Source organism: Galeopterus variegatus, unplaced genomic scaffold, assembly GCF_000696425.1.
Source record: "Galeopterus variegatus unplaced genomic scaffold, G_variegatus-3.0.2 Scaffold3785, whole genome shotgun sequence".
Classification (NCBI taxonomy): Eukaryota; Metazoa; Chordata; class Mammalia; order Dermoptera; family Cynocephalidae; genus Galeopterus; species Galeopterus variegatus.
Window position 1 is genome coordinate 76935 of NW_007729896.1, and position 19546 is coordinate 96480.

The following is a 19546-nucleotide window of genomic DNA, read 5'->3' on the forward strand; positions in this document are numbered from 1 at the left end:
TTTAAAAAAAAAAAAAAAAAAAAAAAAGTGTTAGATAATATGACATATCAAGCTTGTAGCACTAATAAAACATTAATCTAAAACAATATCTGGTCCACATATATTTTGTCTTTCTTTATCAAACCATTATTATTCAAGGCTTTACATAACTTTCATTAATAAAATTCTAATAACATTATAACTCCTGAAAGACAATGCCAGGGAATCAATTATAAAAAAAAAAATTCACTGATTTGTAACGCATTTTTCTAGAGTAAAACCAAATAAGTCATAACGAAAAATTTGAAGTAATTTGCATGCACAAATAATTAAGGGTTGTCATAATTAGAAGTAAAAAAAAATTTACCTGACATAGAGGGATCGCTTCTGGCTAGTTCGAAGAGAACCTGACCCTGAACTAATGCTACTGTTCATCATCTGCTCCCGTAAGTCATGTATTTTAGCTTCAAAACGACTGTATTCTGATGGGAAAAAAAAAAAAAGAAAGAAATTTATGTTTTATATTCTCAAAAAATAAGTGTGTTAAATATGTAAACTATCTTATAATTGATTAAATGTGGTTAGACCCTTAAAATAGCAATCCGTATAAGATTTTGTTCAATATGATAATTTTAAAAAAATTAATAACCTAACAGTACTGTAAATTAGAACTGGCTGAGTTAGAATTTTCCCAGGTGCTATTTTAAAGTTCATATCACGGGCCGGCCCGGTGGCGCACTGGAGAGTGCACCGCTTGGGAGCGCGGTGGCGCTCCCGCCGAGGGTTCGGATCCCATGTGGAGACCGGTTCCCGCTCACTGGCTGAGCACAGTGCGGGTGCAACATTGAGGGTTGCGATCCCATTGCCAGTCCCCGGTACGGGCGCAACACCGAGGGTTGCGATCCCGTTACCGGTCAGTAAAAAAGACAAAAAGGAAAAAAATAAAAAAATAAAAAAAATAAAGTTCATATCACATTAAATCAATTAAAAGACATTTCCACGCATCAGATAGCATTAACAATCTTACATTACTGTTTAAGTGTAACTTTTAAAAACCAGGTTTTATTCTAATTTTTCTATTAAAAAAAGAAATCTATATTAATTAGTATCCTAGATGCTTGATTTCGCACTTTTCCCCTTTGAATCAGTTCATCTTATATTCTTAAATGCAGTATTTGTGCAAAGTCAATAAATGGGAAAAATATGCCTTAAAATATTGATAAAGTTAAATTCACTTTAACTAATTTTATAATTTATAAGTTGTCAAAATGCCAAAATAAGACACAAAAGCAATCTAAAGTAACATTCATAAACATTTTTATTTAAAACATTTTTACACAAAAACAAGTATGATTTTGAAGACAGACTATTTTAACTGATATATTAAAACTACAAAATCTATTAATAACAAAAACCTTGAGCACTTTTCCAAAAACATTGCAATTATGTGGTTATACACACATATCTTTTTCTCAATTTATAACAAACAAAATTATTTTACAGATAATTAGGTAAGATCAACTCTGATTTTCTTATAAAGCCAGACTTACAGCAAACAACTTGTCTGGGGAGTTTGTATAGTTTAAGAAGACAGAGTAAATATGATTATTGTTGAGTAACTCCTCCTTTCATCATAGTTATCAAGTTTGTTTTATAGATACTAAGATTAATTGATACAACAATTCATCGAAAAACTCAGAAGTATTTAAAAGCTCACATTAATATCTAATGAAATAGTTTTATTGTCCTTTTAAAAATATAATAAAAATTTTTAAATAAAAACATTCACAGATTGATTAGCACAGTCCATTAGTAGACTGATTAGCATAATGTATCCATTATAATTCTATAATTATAAACCTATGGCAAATCTTCAGTATGTGTAGATGCGGGTAAGATACAGATAACTGATGAATGGAGATACAGATAAAAGTATAAAGTACACCATGAGTTTATATTGGTTCTTCTAATTAAAAATTAGAATCACTGGATTTTTAGTTAATCTCTTCTACCTTACATTTGTATCTGCGGTCTTACATATGAAGAATTCTGGTTCTCAAGATACCGGGGATAATAAAATTAGAGTACTGCATAATGACTCATATTTTATCTGATATTACACTCACAACAGGGAATAGCAACACCAACACCACCACCATGATATGATTACTCTTTCCCCTAGTATTTTTATCCTTATGGTACAGCCCACTAAGGACATATGGTAGTATTACTGTTTTAAAGTCACTTGGAATATTTCCTCCCTGGGTGTTATGCTGCCAAATAAATACACACTTAGGTTCATTTGTTCCATTTTATTTTCAATTTTGATTTTTAGGGGTTCCTTGAAACTTTTCATTGTTTTAATAGGTAAAATAGTTCCAAAGTCAAATCTGTAAAAAGAGGATATTAAAATAGAAGTCCAGCCTCTATCCCTTTTTCTTATCATATCCTGGTTCTTATATGCAAATATTTAAAGAAAGGCTTATTCTTCTATTTTTAACAAAATAAGCAGATACATACATATATGCAAAAACATTTAATACTTTATATTATTTTTATATATGTATGTAATATATAATTCTGCGTGTGTCTTCACAAAGGTGTCTTCAAAAAGTTTATGGAGGGCCGAGCCCGTGGTGCACTCGGGAGAGTGCAGCGCTGGGAGCACAGCAGTGCTCCCGCCGCAGGTTCGGATCCTATATAGGGATGGCCGGTGCGCTCACAGCGCTCACTGGCTGAGCGCGGTGCGGCCGGTCTCAAAAAGGACAAAAAAAAAAAAAAAAAAAAGTGTATGGAAATATTCACATTCTTTTATCATTTTTTTTTTTTGAAAGTTCAATGTATTATTGTGATCGTTGTTTCTTTTTTTTGGCCACAAAACAAGCCTTAAGACATTTAAAAAGACTTAAGATCATGAAAAATACGTTCTCTGACCTCAAAAACAGAAGGAAATTTAGAAAATTCACAAACATGTGGGACTTAAACAACACTCTCCTAAGTAAACAATTGGTAAAAAGAAAAATCACAGGGAATCTGCCAATGAAGGAAAACCCAAGACCAGATGGCTTCACTGCTGAAATTCTACTGAACTTTTGAAGATTTAATACCAATTCTTTTCAAATTATTCCAAAAAATTGAAGCAGAGGGTATTCTCCAAACTTACTCTATGAGGCCAGTGTGACCCTGATACCAAAACTAGGCAAAGACACAACAATAAAAGAAAACTATAGGCCAATATCCTTGATGAACTTAGATGCAAAAATTCTCAACAAAGTACAGGCAAACAGAATCCAAGAGCACATCAAAAAGATACACCATGATCAAGCGGGATTCCTCCCAGGGATGCAAGGATGGTTCAACATATGCAAAACAATAAATGAGATACACCACATCAACAAAATGGAAGTTAAAAACCATATGATCATCTCAATACATGGAGAAAAATCACTTGACAAAATTCAACATCCTTTATGATAAAAACTCTCAATAAAATAGGTATAGAAGGAAAATATCTCAAGATGATAAAAGACATATGACAAACCCACAGCTAACATCATTCTGAATGGGAAAAAGTCGGAACCTTTTCCTCTAGGAACGGGAACAAGATAAGGATGCCAGTTCTCACCACTCCTATTTATGATAAAAGACATATGACAAACCCACAGCTAACATCATTCTGAATGGGAAAAAGTTGGAACCTTTTCCTCTAGGAACGGGAACAAGATAAGGATGCCAGTTCTCACCACTCCTATTTAATACAGTACGGGAAGTTCTAGCCAGAGCAATTAGGCAAGAAAAAAGAATAAAGGGCATCCAAATTGAAAAAGAGTAAGTCGAATTGCCTCTGTTTGCAAATAACATGATTTTATATACAATAAAACCTAAAGACTCTACCAAAAACTCTTAGAACTGATAAACGAATTAAGTAAAGCTGCAGGATATAAAATCAATCTACAAAAATCAGTAGCATTTCTATATAACAACAAAACAAACTAGCAGAAAAACAAATCAAGAAAGCAATCCCATTAATAACAGCTATTAAAAAATATCCAAAACAAAAAACCCAGGAAGAAATCTAACAAAACAAGGTAAACGAAGTCTACAATGAAAACTACAAAATGCTGATGAAAGAAATTAAAGGGGACACAAAAATATGGAGAGACATTCCATTCTCATGGATTGGTAGAATGCTTGAAAATGTCCATGGTAACTAAAGTCATCTACAGATTCAATGTAATCCCTATGAAATTACCAATGACATTCTTCACAGAAATGGAAAAAGCAATCTTAACATTCACACGGAACAAGAGAAGACCCAAATAGCCAAAGCAATCCTGAGCTAAAAGAGTAAAGCAGGAGGCATTATACTACCTGACTTAAAACTACACTAGAAAGCTATAGTAACCAAAACAGCTTGGAATTGGCATAAAAACAGTTATTCAATGGAAGGGAACAGACAGTCCAGAAGTAAACCCACATACTTACTTTTAATATAGGCTATGTTTAACAATTAGCTTGCAAAATTTCTGAAATTTAACAATTAGCTCTTGCAAGTGAGAGTATCACTGACTGCTCTTAGAACAAAAGCAACTTCTGTGCTTCCTTAGCTCTGAGTTGCCAGTTTTCCTTCACTTTTTGTTTGATAATTCCCTACTGCTTTAACAGCTCTACAATGTTTTTAATAAGATGTTCATTATGTTTCTTTTTTTTCATTTTTGGCGGCTGGCCAGTACAGGGAAGATATTCATTATGTTTAATGTAGATTATTAGTTGTTTTCAATGATTTTGCTGATCTGATTAATAGAAGTCCTAGCAAATTAAAAATTCCACATTTTAGAAATTTTAAAACTTTCTGTAAAAATGACACATTACTTTTTATAGTGAGGCAGAAAAATACTCTTTCCTAAGAAATAACTAATTTACTACAAAGCAGTTAAAGTCTCAGATATTAAACATTTAAGAAACTGGAAAACAGTGTCAATCCCTCATAATTTCTTAAATTTTGATTTACTTTGTTCATTCTATTCAGATTTTCATATTTATAGTCTTTACTTACTATTAACAGTCCCTTACAACCATCTGTCTGATGTTCAAAACATACTTCAACATTTTCCTTAAAGTTACTTTTCCTTTAAACCTTTCTATTACATTTACCTAGTTAAGATTTCTACCTTTTCCTATTGTTTCAATCAATTCACACTTTTAGCCCTATCAATTTCCACCTTTTACCCACTCTGTGTACATTTTCTTATATTTTATTTATTTATTTATTTTGGTGGCTGGCCAGTATGAACCCTGACCTTGGTATTGCAAGGCTAGTATATTTTATTTGGGGGGAAGAGTTTTGTAGTGGATTGAATTATGTCCCCCCAAAACTCACTGAAGCTCGAATTGTGTCCCCTGAGTTTTATGTATTAGAAACTTAGCCCCCACTGTGACTGTTAAGAGGGTGGGAAATCCTATTATGGTAACTGAAAGGTGGAGCCTTAAAGAGGTGATTGGATTGTAGGACCATGCCCCAGTGAATGTATTAAAAATGGTGGTGAGGGGCATGGTTCTGAGGGCTTTAAAAGAAGAGGAGAGTCTGTCTTGCTTTCTCTGCTTCTACCATCTTTCAATGTGAGACCACAGGTCACTGTCGCTACCACCAGATGGACTTTGGACTTCTCAGCCTCAGAAACTGTAAGCAATAAATGTCATTTTTCGCACAGGTCACTGTCGCTACCATCAGATGGACTTTGGACTTCTCAGCCTCAGAAACTGTAAGCAATAAATGTCATTTTTCTTGTCATGCAACATATTAGATAGTATCTGAGTTGCTGGCCATTAGTTAAATAATATGTGTATGACTACAAAAAGAGAGATGTTTAACAGCTAATTTTTTCATTTTATTCCCTTTCAACTTCTAACCTTTATTTTCACCCCCACACTAGAAGTAAAAAGATGGAAGTGGAGGAGGGATGAGGAGGGGGACTGTGCTTTCCCCAATCTCTTCTAAACATGCAATCCCTATGTAAAATGGGGATATTGCCTACCTTATAGTATTATCATGGAAATTAAGAGTTAATAAATGTAACATAGTACCATGCATGGCACACAGGATATTCTATCAGCCAACCCAAAGGAGATTCTTGAACTATAGACCAGGAAGTATTTGTTAACATTTTGAAAATTCTGGATATGGAGTCAAAAAACCAGCATAGTAATTCCAGTTGCCATGCCTTACTTCTGATAATAATTTCCTGAAATGATTAATGGTAAAACCCTAAAAAAAATAAATTACTCCTTATCTTTGGAGTTAACAAAACTGAGAGGAGTTAGGAGATAAGGTCCTTTGAAATGTCTTGTAGAGATTATTTTTCTTATATTTAAAATCTAAGTCATAAAAATTCAAAAGCACACATGCTAAAAAATCCATAATAGTACTTTATGGAAGACTAGTAGGCAAGCTATACATCCTGTAAGATAAAAACTTAATCCTACCAAAAGCTTACCTCTTTGTTGTTTATCTGTTTGTATGTATGTATTTATGTCAGATAATCAATGAAGGAAAGAATCCCAAGGATTCGCCTTCAGTAAACATATTAACCGTAAGATGACGGTTATCAGAGTGTCAGCTCTTTCTATATTTCTTAAAATAGCTCACTGAAAAAGAAAATCTGAGTCTTATATTCAGCTCATATCCTTGGCCCTCACAGCAGTTACACTTTGATGATGTGGAATATATATATATATTTTTTGAAGTGTTGTACAACACAAATACATCTGTTAAAAACATATAATTAATATTAACACAAAACATAAAATTATATTGTCACTGCCCAATAAGCAGACATAAGGTCAGCAGCAATATAACAAGGAGGACAGGCAAGTTTTCAAAGTACCCAAAACATACTTCTAAATTTTAACTGTCCTATGTTTGTTCTTCTCATATTCTTCACCTGCGATGAGATTTCTTATCTCTGCCCATCTAAATCCTATCTACTCTTTAGGTGCCCATTTAAGCCCCAACACTACTCTACAGCCTCTTTTATCTTGCCAGGCAATATGACCTCCTTCTTTTTGAATTTCTAAGGAAATTCCTGTCTTCCATGCTCTCTTGGTACTTGCTTTGTGTTTACTGGTACCATAGCTGCAGTGAAAGAATATAACACACATCAATATTGCCGGACTAAGCACTAATCAAAATATTCCCAGTGAAAAATACCTAGATTTTGAAGGCAATAGGCCTGGAAGTCAATCCTAGCTATTACTAGCTTTGTTATTTAAGTCTACACCATCTGTAATAAACAGGGATATTGCTACATATTTCATAAGGCTTAAATAAATAATAAACAAATAGGCACCTAAATAAATATATAATTATAAACTGTGTTAGCTGTTATAAAAGTAAAATATCACAGCGTTATGAGAAGGAGCCAGCCGTCTACTGAATAGGGAAAAAGAATATTTCCAAGAAAGAAAAGAATGAGCAGAGAATTAGGAATAATAATAATCTGGTGCAGTCAAGGGACTGAAAGAGGCCTGAATGGTTAGAGCTTAAGGAGCAAAAGAAACAGTGAAGGGCATGCAGAGAAGCCACATGTGTTGTGCTGTTACAATCACAAAGGGCCTTGGCAAGCCCTATTGAAGAGTTTGGATTTTATTTGGAGTATAATGGGAAAGTGTTTTAAATTGGGAATGATGTAACCTACTCTTTGTATTTCAAAAGATCATTTTAGCTAATGAACAGAGAATGGATTGGAGGAAATTAAGAAAGAAGTGAGGAGACCTGTTAGAGGCTATTAGAGTACTTCAGATCAGGGATGATGGTGATTTTTGGCTAGGCTAATGGCTGTGACTGAGAGGCTGTAAAAGGGAAGGGAGGCAATGGAGGTGCCATTTAATGAAATAGTGAAAGAATTAAGTTTCAGACACGTTAATTTGAAATACCAGGGAGAAACTCAGTTGGAGAAATCAAATAGGACACACAAATTTGGTGTTTGGTAGATGTCTGGAAAGATGATGAGTAATCAACATAAGGGCCTAACTTTGAAACAGACAATGCCTACTAAAAAGTAATTTGAATAATCAAACAAGAATATAAATTCTCCTTGATACAAAAATGGCTCCATCAAGAATAGTTTAAAGTACTGAATACAACTAAAGAAAAAGTATCACTTGGTTAGAGTTTGGTGCTAATAACACTAAAGTCAAGGGTTAGGATCCTCTTACTGGCCAGCTGCCAAAAAAAAATATATATATATAGTACTGATGAGAAAGATTCATACAGAAGAATGAATCCTTGCCAACTATTAGGGGCAAATATATCTAGTGGCTACATTAGGCTTAGTTAAGGGCCACCAACTATAAAAACGGTAAAGTGAACTATCCTAGTTCTGTTCTATGCTCATCAAGCATTAGAGTAATCCCTTCATTCTCCTATCAAACAATTATTACTATCTTATAAATAACTTGATATTTTTGTCTGGGTCTCAAAAGATTCCTTCTTAACATCTAGAGTGTGTCTGAATTTTGGCCATTCTGAATCAATTTTCCCTATATTATGCTATGCTCTATCAATATAAGGATTTACTTCTTTTTATTTCAAGAAAGTTTTCTTGAATGCATTGCATTATAATTTCAAACACTTATTCTCTTCCTTTAAAAATTTTCTTTTTTCAGAAAGTCTAATATGTATACGTTGCATAGTCATAGTTATCTATCTTCCATTGCTAATATTTTCTTTCTAATCTTTTCAGATTCTCTTTATTTCTATTTTACCTTGTTTACTTTTCCTATTGTATCATCTATGTCACCTACTGAGTTTTCTGCAGTGTCTCCTTGCCTTTATGTTCTAATTTCACCAATTGGTGTGCTTTCCTGTTTCCTGAGTTCTGTTTGCCCAAAGTTATTCTCTTATGGTTGCCGAGCCATCTTTTCCTACAGTTTTTACACTCCTACTTTGTGGGCTTCTTTTAAAGTGAGTGCACTGGTGTGCTTTCCTGTTTCCTGAGTTCTGTTTGCCCAAAGTTATTCTCTTATGGTTGCTGAGCCATCTTTTCCTACAGTTTTTACACTCCTACTTTGTGGGCTTCTTTTAAAGTGAGTGCATAAATTGCTAAAAACATTAAGATTAAATTTTCATCTAATTTGTGTCAATGTTTGTGTGTGTGTGTGTGTGTGTGTACTGTATACATGTGTGTGATTAATCAGTTGCTAAGCTTTGCTGATTTTTTTCTCTTATTAATACCTTTGTATGAATGTCAGGCTAGTTAGTTAATTTTAAATGACATTTTATTGAATGAGTTATATTTTGTTGGACCAGCTATTTATAGAAAATTAAGGGGTCCAGAGGGATAGAAGCACAGGTAATTTTTAAAACCAAAAGACTGTTACATTACCTGATCCTACAGAGGCAGACTGCTTTATCCAAATATGGACCCCTTGCTTCTCTAAACCAAACCTCATCATAGATGTCTTCTGCCCTAGCCTGCTTACTCCAATTCCCATGAGGCTTGCCATAAAAAATGAGGGATCACGTTTTTATACCTCAAAAATAAACTCCTCATCTTTAGGAAGTGCAATTTTCTGTCATATTTTTAAGTTCTGCCACCACTGAGCATTCTTGATATTCCACATTTTTACTCTTCCCTTCTTTCCATGTGGCTTCTGCCAGATAGCTGCTTAAGCAGCCTTTGCCTTTCATTTTGTTTCTGGGTATTATATCTAACTTCTTAGTTTCGCTTAATATGAGGTGGAGTTGTGTGGATAGGAGAGCATGTGTATGTTTAATTTCCCTTGTTGCTTCTGTGTGTTTTCTGGGAAGGTCAGGGAGCAGATATTGACTTACTCTTAATCATACCTAAAAAGTCTATATTCCTAATAATCACATAAATGAGAGGCTGTGTATGATATAAGTAAGCCAGTTATTGTCATTTGGCTTCCATATAGTGTGCCTATAGTGTGAAAATGTGTTGGCCAGAAGATAAAAGCATGTGTGGGACCACTGGCAGATTTGTTTCTCACAAAAATTAATAAATTGACATTCCAACTTCATATATTATTTCCTATTTGCTTATTTGTGAATTTATTTAAATTTATCCCCTATGTAAATGAATTTACCTTTATTCAGTTACTGAGCCTGAATTAAGGCCGAGGTTTACTAAATTGATAGAACCCACTATGTATTAAGCAATACCCAACATGCTATTTTTATCAGCTAAAAAAATCTTAGGTTTTTTTACAAAAATAAATCCTGCTCTGAAAAAAGAAGAATAAATGTAATAGTTGCTAAATTATAGAATGTTTCATTTAGCTTCTTTAGTCACGTCACTTTTTCCTTCTTCATGTTGTTTGTGAACAAACTAGTATACTATGTATTCTTTTGGGTGTTTAAGCTTTTAAAAAAATTCCATTGAGGTTTTATTGGAGAAGAGGTTATGTCAATGTACACTAGAGTCTTATATATGTTTAATGTGGCATGACTTCAAATTTTCCATTACCGCCTTCTTCCCCTAGGAACTTAGTAAGGTCAAGTCCATGATATTTTACTGTCTTGAAACACATCCCAAACTTGCATTCTTCTTTTTAAGTAGTAATAATAGCTAATAGAAACATATGTTAATCTGCGATATTAATAAATTCATAATATTGAATTATGTCATATTAATAAATATAGCCCAATTCAAAAGTTAGAAAAAATTTGGCAATACTAATTTTCTTTGGCAATATTACTATCTTTGCTCATGATTTTTATTATTCCTTCAGATCAATGAGCTAGTAAAAGGGATACTGAAAGATATGTGTTCAGTTAGAGGCCAGATTTTAAAAAATAAACACTTAAGAAATAATCCAAATAATGGTGTATTGCTCAAAAGAATGGCGATACAAGTTCCTACATCCTATTAAAAAACTTTTGACCTGGAAAGTGCATTTGGTTCAGACTAGACAAATACTAGAGGAATCAGAACAAAACATAAAAAAGAAAAAGAAAATTAAGTTTAGAAGTTAACATTATTAAGAGGAAAAATTTTAAAAACAGAGATAAGCAATACCATAGATAGCAAGAATTTTATTACCTTCAGGTCGATATTGTGCAACAATTGTGACAGCTTGTCCAGCATTTTTCAATGCGGTTGCTGCCTGCTCATGACTGGCAGTTCTGAGGTCAACACTATTTACCTGCAAATCAAACCACATTTTAATTTGAGAGAAAATATCACTTTGGTTAGAAATCACAATAGCCTGTTTTACGAGTAGGCATAGATTAAAAACAAAAACAAAACGTTAGTTGCAATAACTTTACCACTAATACGTTTTTTGTTCTGATTTGTTAAAAATACATTGCACAGTAAAACAAAATATTATCATCGCTCAAGGCAATTTTATTCACTAAAAATACTTTGCTTAATGTCAAGTGAACAAAATCAAAACATTTCCCCCCAGAAGACTGGCTATCAATTCATTGAAAAATGTACCTTCATTTGACAACCTGAAAAATCAACAAGCGTCATCATTTTGCACATTTCATTTCATTAGTAACTCAAGCAATGGGAGGGGAATTCATTTTGCTTGTAGCATCCATTTATCCCCCGCCACATTCTCACCTCTACTGCTCAATCAGTTCCAATTTTTTTCCTTCCTTTCACAAACTAAAGCTTTCATTCTTTTGCTGTGACAGGAAAGCAATTACTTAAAAGTACTGAACTGACTTAAACAGAGTAAATGTCAATTAAATGAACCAGGAGAAAGACACTGTTTGAATAAAAGGCACTTCCTTGGGTGAAATAATTAATGAGGTGACTAATCCTACTCCAGAAGAATAAGCAACTTAATTCTTATTTCTGAAAGTCTGCCAATATTTAGTATATACTGCAAGGAGAGGTTGTTCCTTTTCCACTATAAGACAAACTTAAGAGGACATTCATGGAAGAATTATACTTGAGTAACTTTAAATATATAATTAAAACAAAATTAAGAACCAGCAATGAATAGAGTACTGCAATTTTGGGACATTCGTTGAAAATGCAATTTTTATATGAAAACCTGTTTCACTGAGATCTACTCTAAATCCTGTTAAAGATCACATACCAATTTTTGAAAATTCGACCACGAGCCCCCAAATTCTTGGGATCATAAAATTTATACAAAGTACATTTTACCATGTAAAAATCTGATGTTTTATATTATCTATAAAGGATATCATTATGCAACTAAATTAAAACATAGAACCACCAAATGAAAACCAAGATCTAAGAACCCTAATCTAAACAAATATAACATAATGTGGTTAGTAAAGAATATATCCAGCTGATAGCTATAAAAAACTCAATACAATGTATAAATAGTTCTACTTTATGCATAAAGAAAATCCTCCTAATTTCCAGGAGAACAAATTAGGGAAAAATTATAAAAGAAGATAAACTTTCAAGGAGTATAATAGAAAAGATGAAATTCTTAAATGAATTATTCCTGTGCATTAAAAATCCTTTTGTTACAGAAAAGATTTGAAGACAACCTATATAGATTTAAAAGAGCATAATTTGTTGAGCAAGGCTACAAATTAAAGACTTTCCAAAATATTATTGAACCTTTCAATGGAAGATACATTATCAAGGATATTTTATAAGAAATTCCTGTACTGAGAGACATATTTGCGTAAATAGCCTTAGGGTCACTTTTTTTTTTTTATATACCAACATTTAAAAAAATGAAGGAACAATTCACACCATAAAATTCACACATTTAAACAGTACGGTTTAGTCATTTTCAGTACATTCACAAGGGTGCACAACTATCACCATAATCTAATTCCAAAATAGCTCGTAACCCCCAAAAGAAACCTTATACCCATTAGCAGTCACTGCTGTCTCCCCTCTCAATCTCTGGCAACCACTAGTGTTCTCTCTGACTCTGTAGATTTGCCTGTTCTGTATACCATAAAATTCACACATTTAAACAGTACGGTTTAGTCATTTTCAGTACATTCACAAGGTTGCACAACTATCACCATAATCTAATTCCAAAATAGCTCGTAACCCCCAAAAGAAACCTTATACCCATTAGCAGTCACTGCTGTCTTCCCTCTCAATCTCTGGCAACCACTAGTGTTCTCTCTGACTCTGTAGATTTGCCTGTTCTGTACATTTCAAATAAATGGGATACTATAATATGTGGCCAACTGTGGTTGGCTTCTTTCACTCAGTATGTTTTCAAGGTTCATCCTTGAAGCATGTACCAGTGCTTCACTTCTTACTACGGCTTCATACGAGGGTACTTCAAAAAGTTTGTGGAAAAATTGAATTAAAAGGTAATATGAATTCTTCCATGAACTTTTTGAAGACCTCTCATATTTTGTTTATCCATTTTATACCTAAGCATTTTATTCTTTTTGATACTAATGTAAATGGAATTATTTTTGTAATTTCACTTTCAAGTTATTTAATGCTAGTGTATAGAAATAAAACTGATTTTTGTATATCCTCCAACCTTGCTGAACTCATTTATTAGCTCTAATAGTTTTTGTTGTTGGATTTCTTAAGATTTTCTGTGTACAAGATTACGTCATCTAAAAATAAAGATATTTTTTGTTCTTCCTTTTTATTCTGGAAGACTTTTATTTCTTTTTCTTGCCTAACATCCCTAGCTAGAATCTCCAGTACAATGTTGAATGAATAGAAGCAGAAAGAGCTGACACTCTTGTTTTGTTCCCGATTTTAGAGGGAAAACTTTCAGTCTTTCACCGTTTGTGTGATGTTAGCTATCGGTTTTTTATAAATACCCTTTATCAGTTTGAGGAAGTTCCCTTCCAATCCTAGTTTGTTGAATTTCTTTTCCCAATCATAAAAAGGTGTTGGTTTACAATTGCTCTCTCTATGTCTATTGAGATGACCATGTGATGTATGTCCTTTACTCTATTAAGATGGTGTTTTACTTTGACTTTTTCCTATGTTCCACCAACCATACATTCCTTGGATAAATTCCACTTGGTTATGATGTAAAAGGTTTTTTTTTTAATCCTTTTTTATACTTTGTTATTTTGTTGAGGATTTTTATATCCATATTCAGAAGGGATATTGATTTATGGTTTTCTCTTCTTATGATGTCTTTGTCTTATTTGGTATAAGGATAATACTGGCCACGCAGAATGAATTTGGAAGTGTTCCTCATGCTTCTTCCTTTTTGGGGAAGAGTTTTGAATGATTGGTGTTTTCTTTAAACATCTGGCAGTACGCACCAGTGAAACCATCTGGTCCTGGTCTTTTTCCATTGTGGGTAGTTTTTAGTTACTAATTTAATCTTCTTACTTATTATAGGTCTATTTAGATTTTCTATTTCTTCTTGAGTCAGTTTCAATAGTTTATGTTTTCCTAGGAATTTATCAACAGTTATATAATACTGCCATGAGCCTCACAACGATGTTTTGGTCCATGATGGACAGGATGTACAACAGTGGTCCCATAAGATTATGATATTAGATTTTAACTGTACCTTTTCTATGTTTAAATACACAAATGCTTACCATTTTGTTACAACTGTCTACAGTATTCAGTATAGTATCATACTGTACAGGTTTGTAGCAATACAGGTTAAAGCAATAGGCTTTACCATATAGCCTAGGTGTGTAGTAGGCTATACAATCTAGGTTTGTGCAAGTACACTCTATGATATTTACACAACAAAATCACATAAAAACAAATTTCTCAGAATGCAAACCTGTTGTTAAGTGATGTATAACTGTATATTCAACTTTATGATACATATCAGCTATAACTATATAATAATATATATGCATCCTTTGCTTTTAGTAACACTTTTTGTCTTAAAATCTAGTTTGATATTATTATAGCCACTCTAGGTATCTTTTGGTTATTGCCTGCATGAAACAATTTTTTTTTTGTTTCTAACCTTTCACTCTAAACTGTCTCTCTTATAGAACAGTACGTAGTTGGCTTCTGTTTTGTAGTCTACTCTACCAATCTTTGCCTTTTAATTGGAGTGCTTAGTCCACTTACATTTAATTACTAATAAAGTAGAATTTGTCATCCACTTTGCTATTTATGTCTTATGTTGCTTTTGTTCCTTTACTTCTCAATTACTGCCTTCTTTTGTGTTAAATAAATATTTTCTAGTGTACCATTTTAACTCCCTTGTCATTTCTTTTAATACATATATTTTGAGTCATCTTCTTAGTGGTTACCCTGGATTATAATTAATATCTTATAATGAACTAATTTGGATTCATATCAACTTAATTCCAATAGTATATAAAACTCTGCTCTCATCTAACTCTGTTCCCTCTACCCCCCTAGTGGTGTTATTGTCATATTAATTACAGCTTTATATCACATGTGCCCATTAACACAGATTTGTAATTATTGCTTTATTCAGTTGTCTTTTAAATCAGATTGGAGAAAAGAAGAGTTACAAATAACAAATACACTTATGCTGTATTATATTTACCTATGTAGTTACTTTACTGATACTCTTTATTTCTTCATGTGGATTTGCGTTACTCTATACTGTCTTTTCATTTTAGCCTGAAGGATTCCCTTTAGTATTTCTCATAGGGCAAGTTAACTAGAGATGAACTCCCTCAGCTTTTGTTTATCTGGGATTGTCCTCATTTCTTCTTCATTTCTAAAGGATACTTTGGCTGTAAATAGAATTCTTGATTAACAATTTTTTTCTTTCAGAACTTTTAATATGTCATCTCATCGCTTTTCTGGCCTCCATGGCTTATGATAAGAAATCAACTGTTAATCTTATTAAGAATCCCTCACACATGATGAGTCATTTCCCTTTTGCTGCTTTCAAGATTCTCTGTCTTTCAAAAGTTTGATTATGATGCATCTATGGTGTGAATCTCTTCAAGTCTTTTCTTATTGGAGTTCATCAAGCTTCTTGGATGTGAGTATTAATATTTCCCATGAAATTTTGGAAGTTCCTGGGCATTATTTATTCAAATATTCTTTCCATCTCTTTCTCTCTTTCCTGTCCTTTAGGCCCTCCCATAATGCATATTCTGGTACACATGATGGTATTTCATAGGTCTCTGAGGATCTGTTAATTTTTCTTCATTCTATTTTCTTTCAGTTCTTCAGCCTGGATAACCTCAATTGACCTATCTTCAAGTTTGCTGATTATTTCTTCTGTCAGCTCAAATCTGCTACTGAGCTTGTCTAAAGAATTTCCCATTTCAGTTATTGTACTTTACAACTCCAGAATTTCTATTTGGTTTTTATTTCATAATTTCTATCTCTTTATTGATATTTTCTACTTGGTGAGATATTATTCTCATACTTTTAAAATTCTTTGAACATATTTAAAACACCTGATTTAAAGCCTCTAATAAGTCCAATGTCTAAGCTTCCCTAGGGACAATTTCTACTGACTGCTTTTTTTAGTTATTTGTTTAGATACTTTTCTGAATTCTATAAATTCTGTAAAGTCTGTATTCTTTGTTGTGTGTGGCCGCTGAAGTCTTTGCCTGGTTAGCTTAGTGGTCAGTGATTGAACATATTTCCTTAAATGCCTGGAACTAATAAGTCTGCCACTTTTTGCTGAGGACTCTGTGTGTATGTTAGGGGCATGCCTATAATACTAAGACAGGCAATTGATAACTCTGCCTTAATCTTCATTTCCTGCTTGCAGAGAACCTCATGGCCAGCCAGAGATGAGAGTTTGGGTGGGACCTTTTCAGGTCTTTCCTGAGCATGCACGCAGGTACACACAGCCCTGAATATGTACATGGCCTTCTAGATTCCAAGGAATATGTTGGAGATTTTCAAAGACCCTATGGAGAACTCTTTCCCCAGCTTTTCTTTTTAAGCTTTTTAATTAGTCTACTGTTTGCCCCAATGTTGCAGGCAGCCACAATGTGCCTGCAACTGTTTTGACAATTATCCAGAGTTGTGAAGTGGGGTGCTTTTTGCCCTAGAGGAGCTCTGAATCAGGTCAGACACAGATAGTCTTGCAACAGGATATTCCAGGAACCACCAGGATGGTTAAATTATGACAGTTCTCTGAGAATGAATCTCTGAAAGAGTTCCACCCCCATTCTGCTCCCTCCAAGTGGCTGGCAGACTACTGATTTTCACTGCAAATGTGGACTGTCCTTTTTCAATGATACTGTGATGCTGGAAAGCAGTGGATAGGACCAAGGCAAATTAAAACTCCACAAAGCTTGCTCCTGTTATGGAGATTCAGCCATTTTTCTTGAATGAACACTTCCTTCATTGCTGCAAGCCTTTGGTTAATTTCCAGAGTTCTAAAAAAGTTCATTCTAACAATTTTGGCCACTTTTCTCACTGGTTCTTATAGAGCAGAAATTTTTTGCAGTTCCTTTGGGTCACTTTTGATTCTAAGATTCCATGATTCTAAATTTTCAGTGACTATCAACTGTATTCTCTACTTGGCAACACTAGAAGTAATAGGAATATCTCATTTATAGTGTTGAAAAATGTGGAGTTATACATATGTAAAATATCTAGATTATAAAACCTTTTTTATTCAACAAAAGTAGGTATTTCGATTCTAAATTTTCAGTGACTATCAACTGTATTCTCTACTTGGCAACACTAGAAGTAATAGGAATATCTCATTTATAGTGTTGAAAAATGTGGTGTTATACATATGTAAAATATCTAGATTATAAAACCTTTTTTATTCAACAAAAGTAGGTATTTCAAAGGGAATTTTTATAAAACCTATTATTTCCTTGCTTTCCCAAATAACTTATACTTTCCTCAGTAATGTAGGTTACTATTAAGAACATCAATAAAGGGTTGTGTTTAAAACAGTGGTTGTCAAAGTTTGGTTCCAGAAGTAGCAATGTTAATAGTTCATAAAAACTTGTTACAGATGCAAATTTTCAGATCTTACCAAAGTCCTACTGAATCAGAAACACTGAGAATGGGGTCTAGGAATCTGTCTTTTAACAAGGCTTTCAGGTGATCCTGATATAAGCTGCAGTTTGAAAACTGCTAAGTTTTGTCTAATGAGGTTCTTAAATATATTTGTTTTAGGGTTTTCTTTTGGTTTTGTTTATTTTTTATTATCTTTTCTCATATTTTTTTCTTGCTCCTAAAGTTTTTTCCTATTGTTTTTACGGTATTTCCCTACAGAAACTCAGTTAGCATTAAAACTTTAAGGTTACTGATGCATACTGTCAAACATAATGCAGTATTTAACTACACTGACATTAGGGTGAACAACTCCCTGAACTAAGACTTTCAGTTTTAAAACTGAGAATAAAGGGGTTTCCAGACATTGGTCTTTCAGTGCTAAAACCAGGAAAGTTCTGGAGGAACCAGGTTGTGTTGGTTGGCCTAACACACTTTAGCAGTGTGTCAATGACCCATAAAAAGTGGTCCCACAGGGATAATTTAAAAATATCTCTAAGCCAACTGAAAATTTATTTTGATACATAGTGTGAAGTGAGGCTCTAAGCTAATTTTATTCCCCTAAATAACTATTTAACTTGTCCAGCAACATTTATTTCGAAAAAATCCATTCTTTACCACAAATTTGTCCTTATCATACTGTAACTTATTCTAAAATTAAGTTTTTAACTTTTAAACAATAAAATGTACAAATTTAAACAGTTCAGCTAGAAGGATTTTGACAACTATATAGACACGTGAAACCACTACCCAAACAAGATATTATCACAAATTAGTGTTACCTGCTCATAATTATCACATAACTGGAATCATACAGTAGTATTTTTGTGGTGTCTGTTTCGTTTTGCTCAACATACTCATGTAAACTCATCTATGTTGTTTTGCATTTCAGTAGTTCATTCCTTTTTACTGCTGAATAGTAATACGTTGTATAAATATGCCACAATTTATTTAGCTGTTTCCCAGCTGATGGATTACTGGGTCGTTTTCCAGTTTACTGGATTATTATGAATAAGGCTACTATGAACATTCTTGTCAAAGTATTTTTGTGAACATACACTTTCATTTCTATTGGGTTAAAACTGGGTGATGAGGTCAGACGTACGTTTAACTTGTTAAAAACCTCCCTAGAAGTTTTTGTAATGGTATACCATTGTACATATCTATCAGCGATGAATGAGAGTTGCTCCACATCCTCACCAAAGAATGTTGTCATTAATTTTCCTTAAGCCATTCAACTGAGTGGGACATGGCAATTGGTTATGACACTATAAGTATTTTATTTAGTTATAATCAATCTTTTTTAGTGTGCAGTTAAAGGTTTGACAAAATGTGTATGTCATATAGCCGCCACCACCACAATCAAGACAGAGAACAGTTATATCATTCCTACCGAAATTCCTTCAAACCCCTTTACGCATTATGGTTTTTGCATTTTCCTGATGCCTAATGTTAAACACCTTTTTATGTGCTTATTAGCCATTCATGTTTTGTTCTGTGAAATGTCTGTTAAAGCCTTTTGTGCATTTTTAAGTTGGGTTACTCACCTTTTTATTGTTGATGTATACAAGATATTTATATATTCTGGATACAAGTATTTTGTAGGATATATGTACTGAGAATATTTTTTACCAACGTGTGACTTGCCTATTTCATTTCTTAATGGCAACTTTTTTTATGGT

General features: G+C 33.3%; 1 protein-coding gene across 1 annotated transcript in view; it reads right to left on the reverse strand.

The window, feature by feature from the left end:
* LOC103601545 (disks large homolog 1-like) overlaps positions 1–19546 on the reverse strand; it is a 164953-nt gene that overhangs the window by 53370 nt on the left and 92037 nt on the right. Inside the window, exons 10-11 of the mRNA XM_008585979.1 lie at positions 11040–11142; positions 347–461 (exon numbers count right to left, since the gene is read on the reverse strand). Coding sequence (XP_008584201.1) covers positions 347–461; positions 11040–11142 — 218 coding nt within the window. The remainder of the gene's footprint in view (positions 1–346; positions 462–11039; positions 11143–19546) is intronic.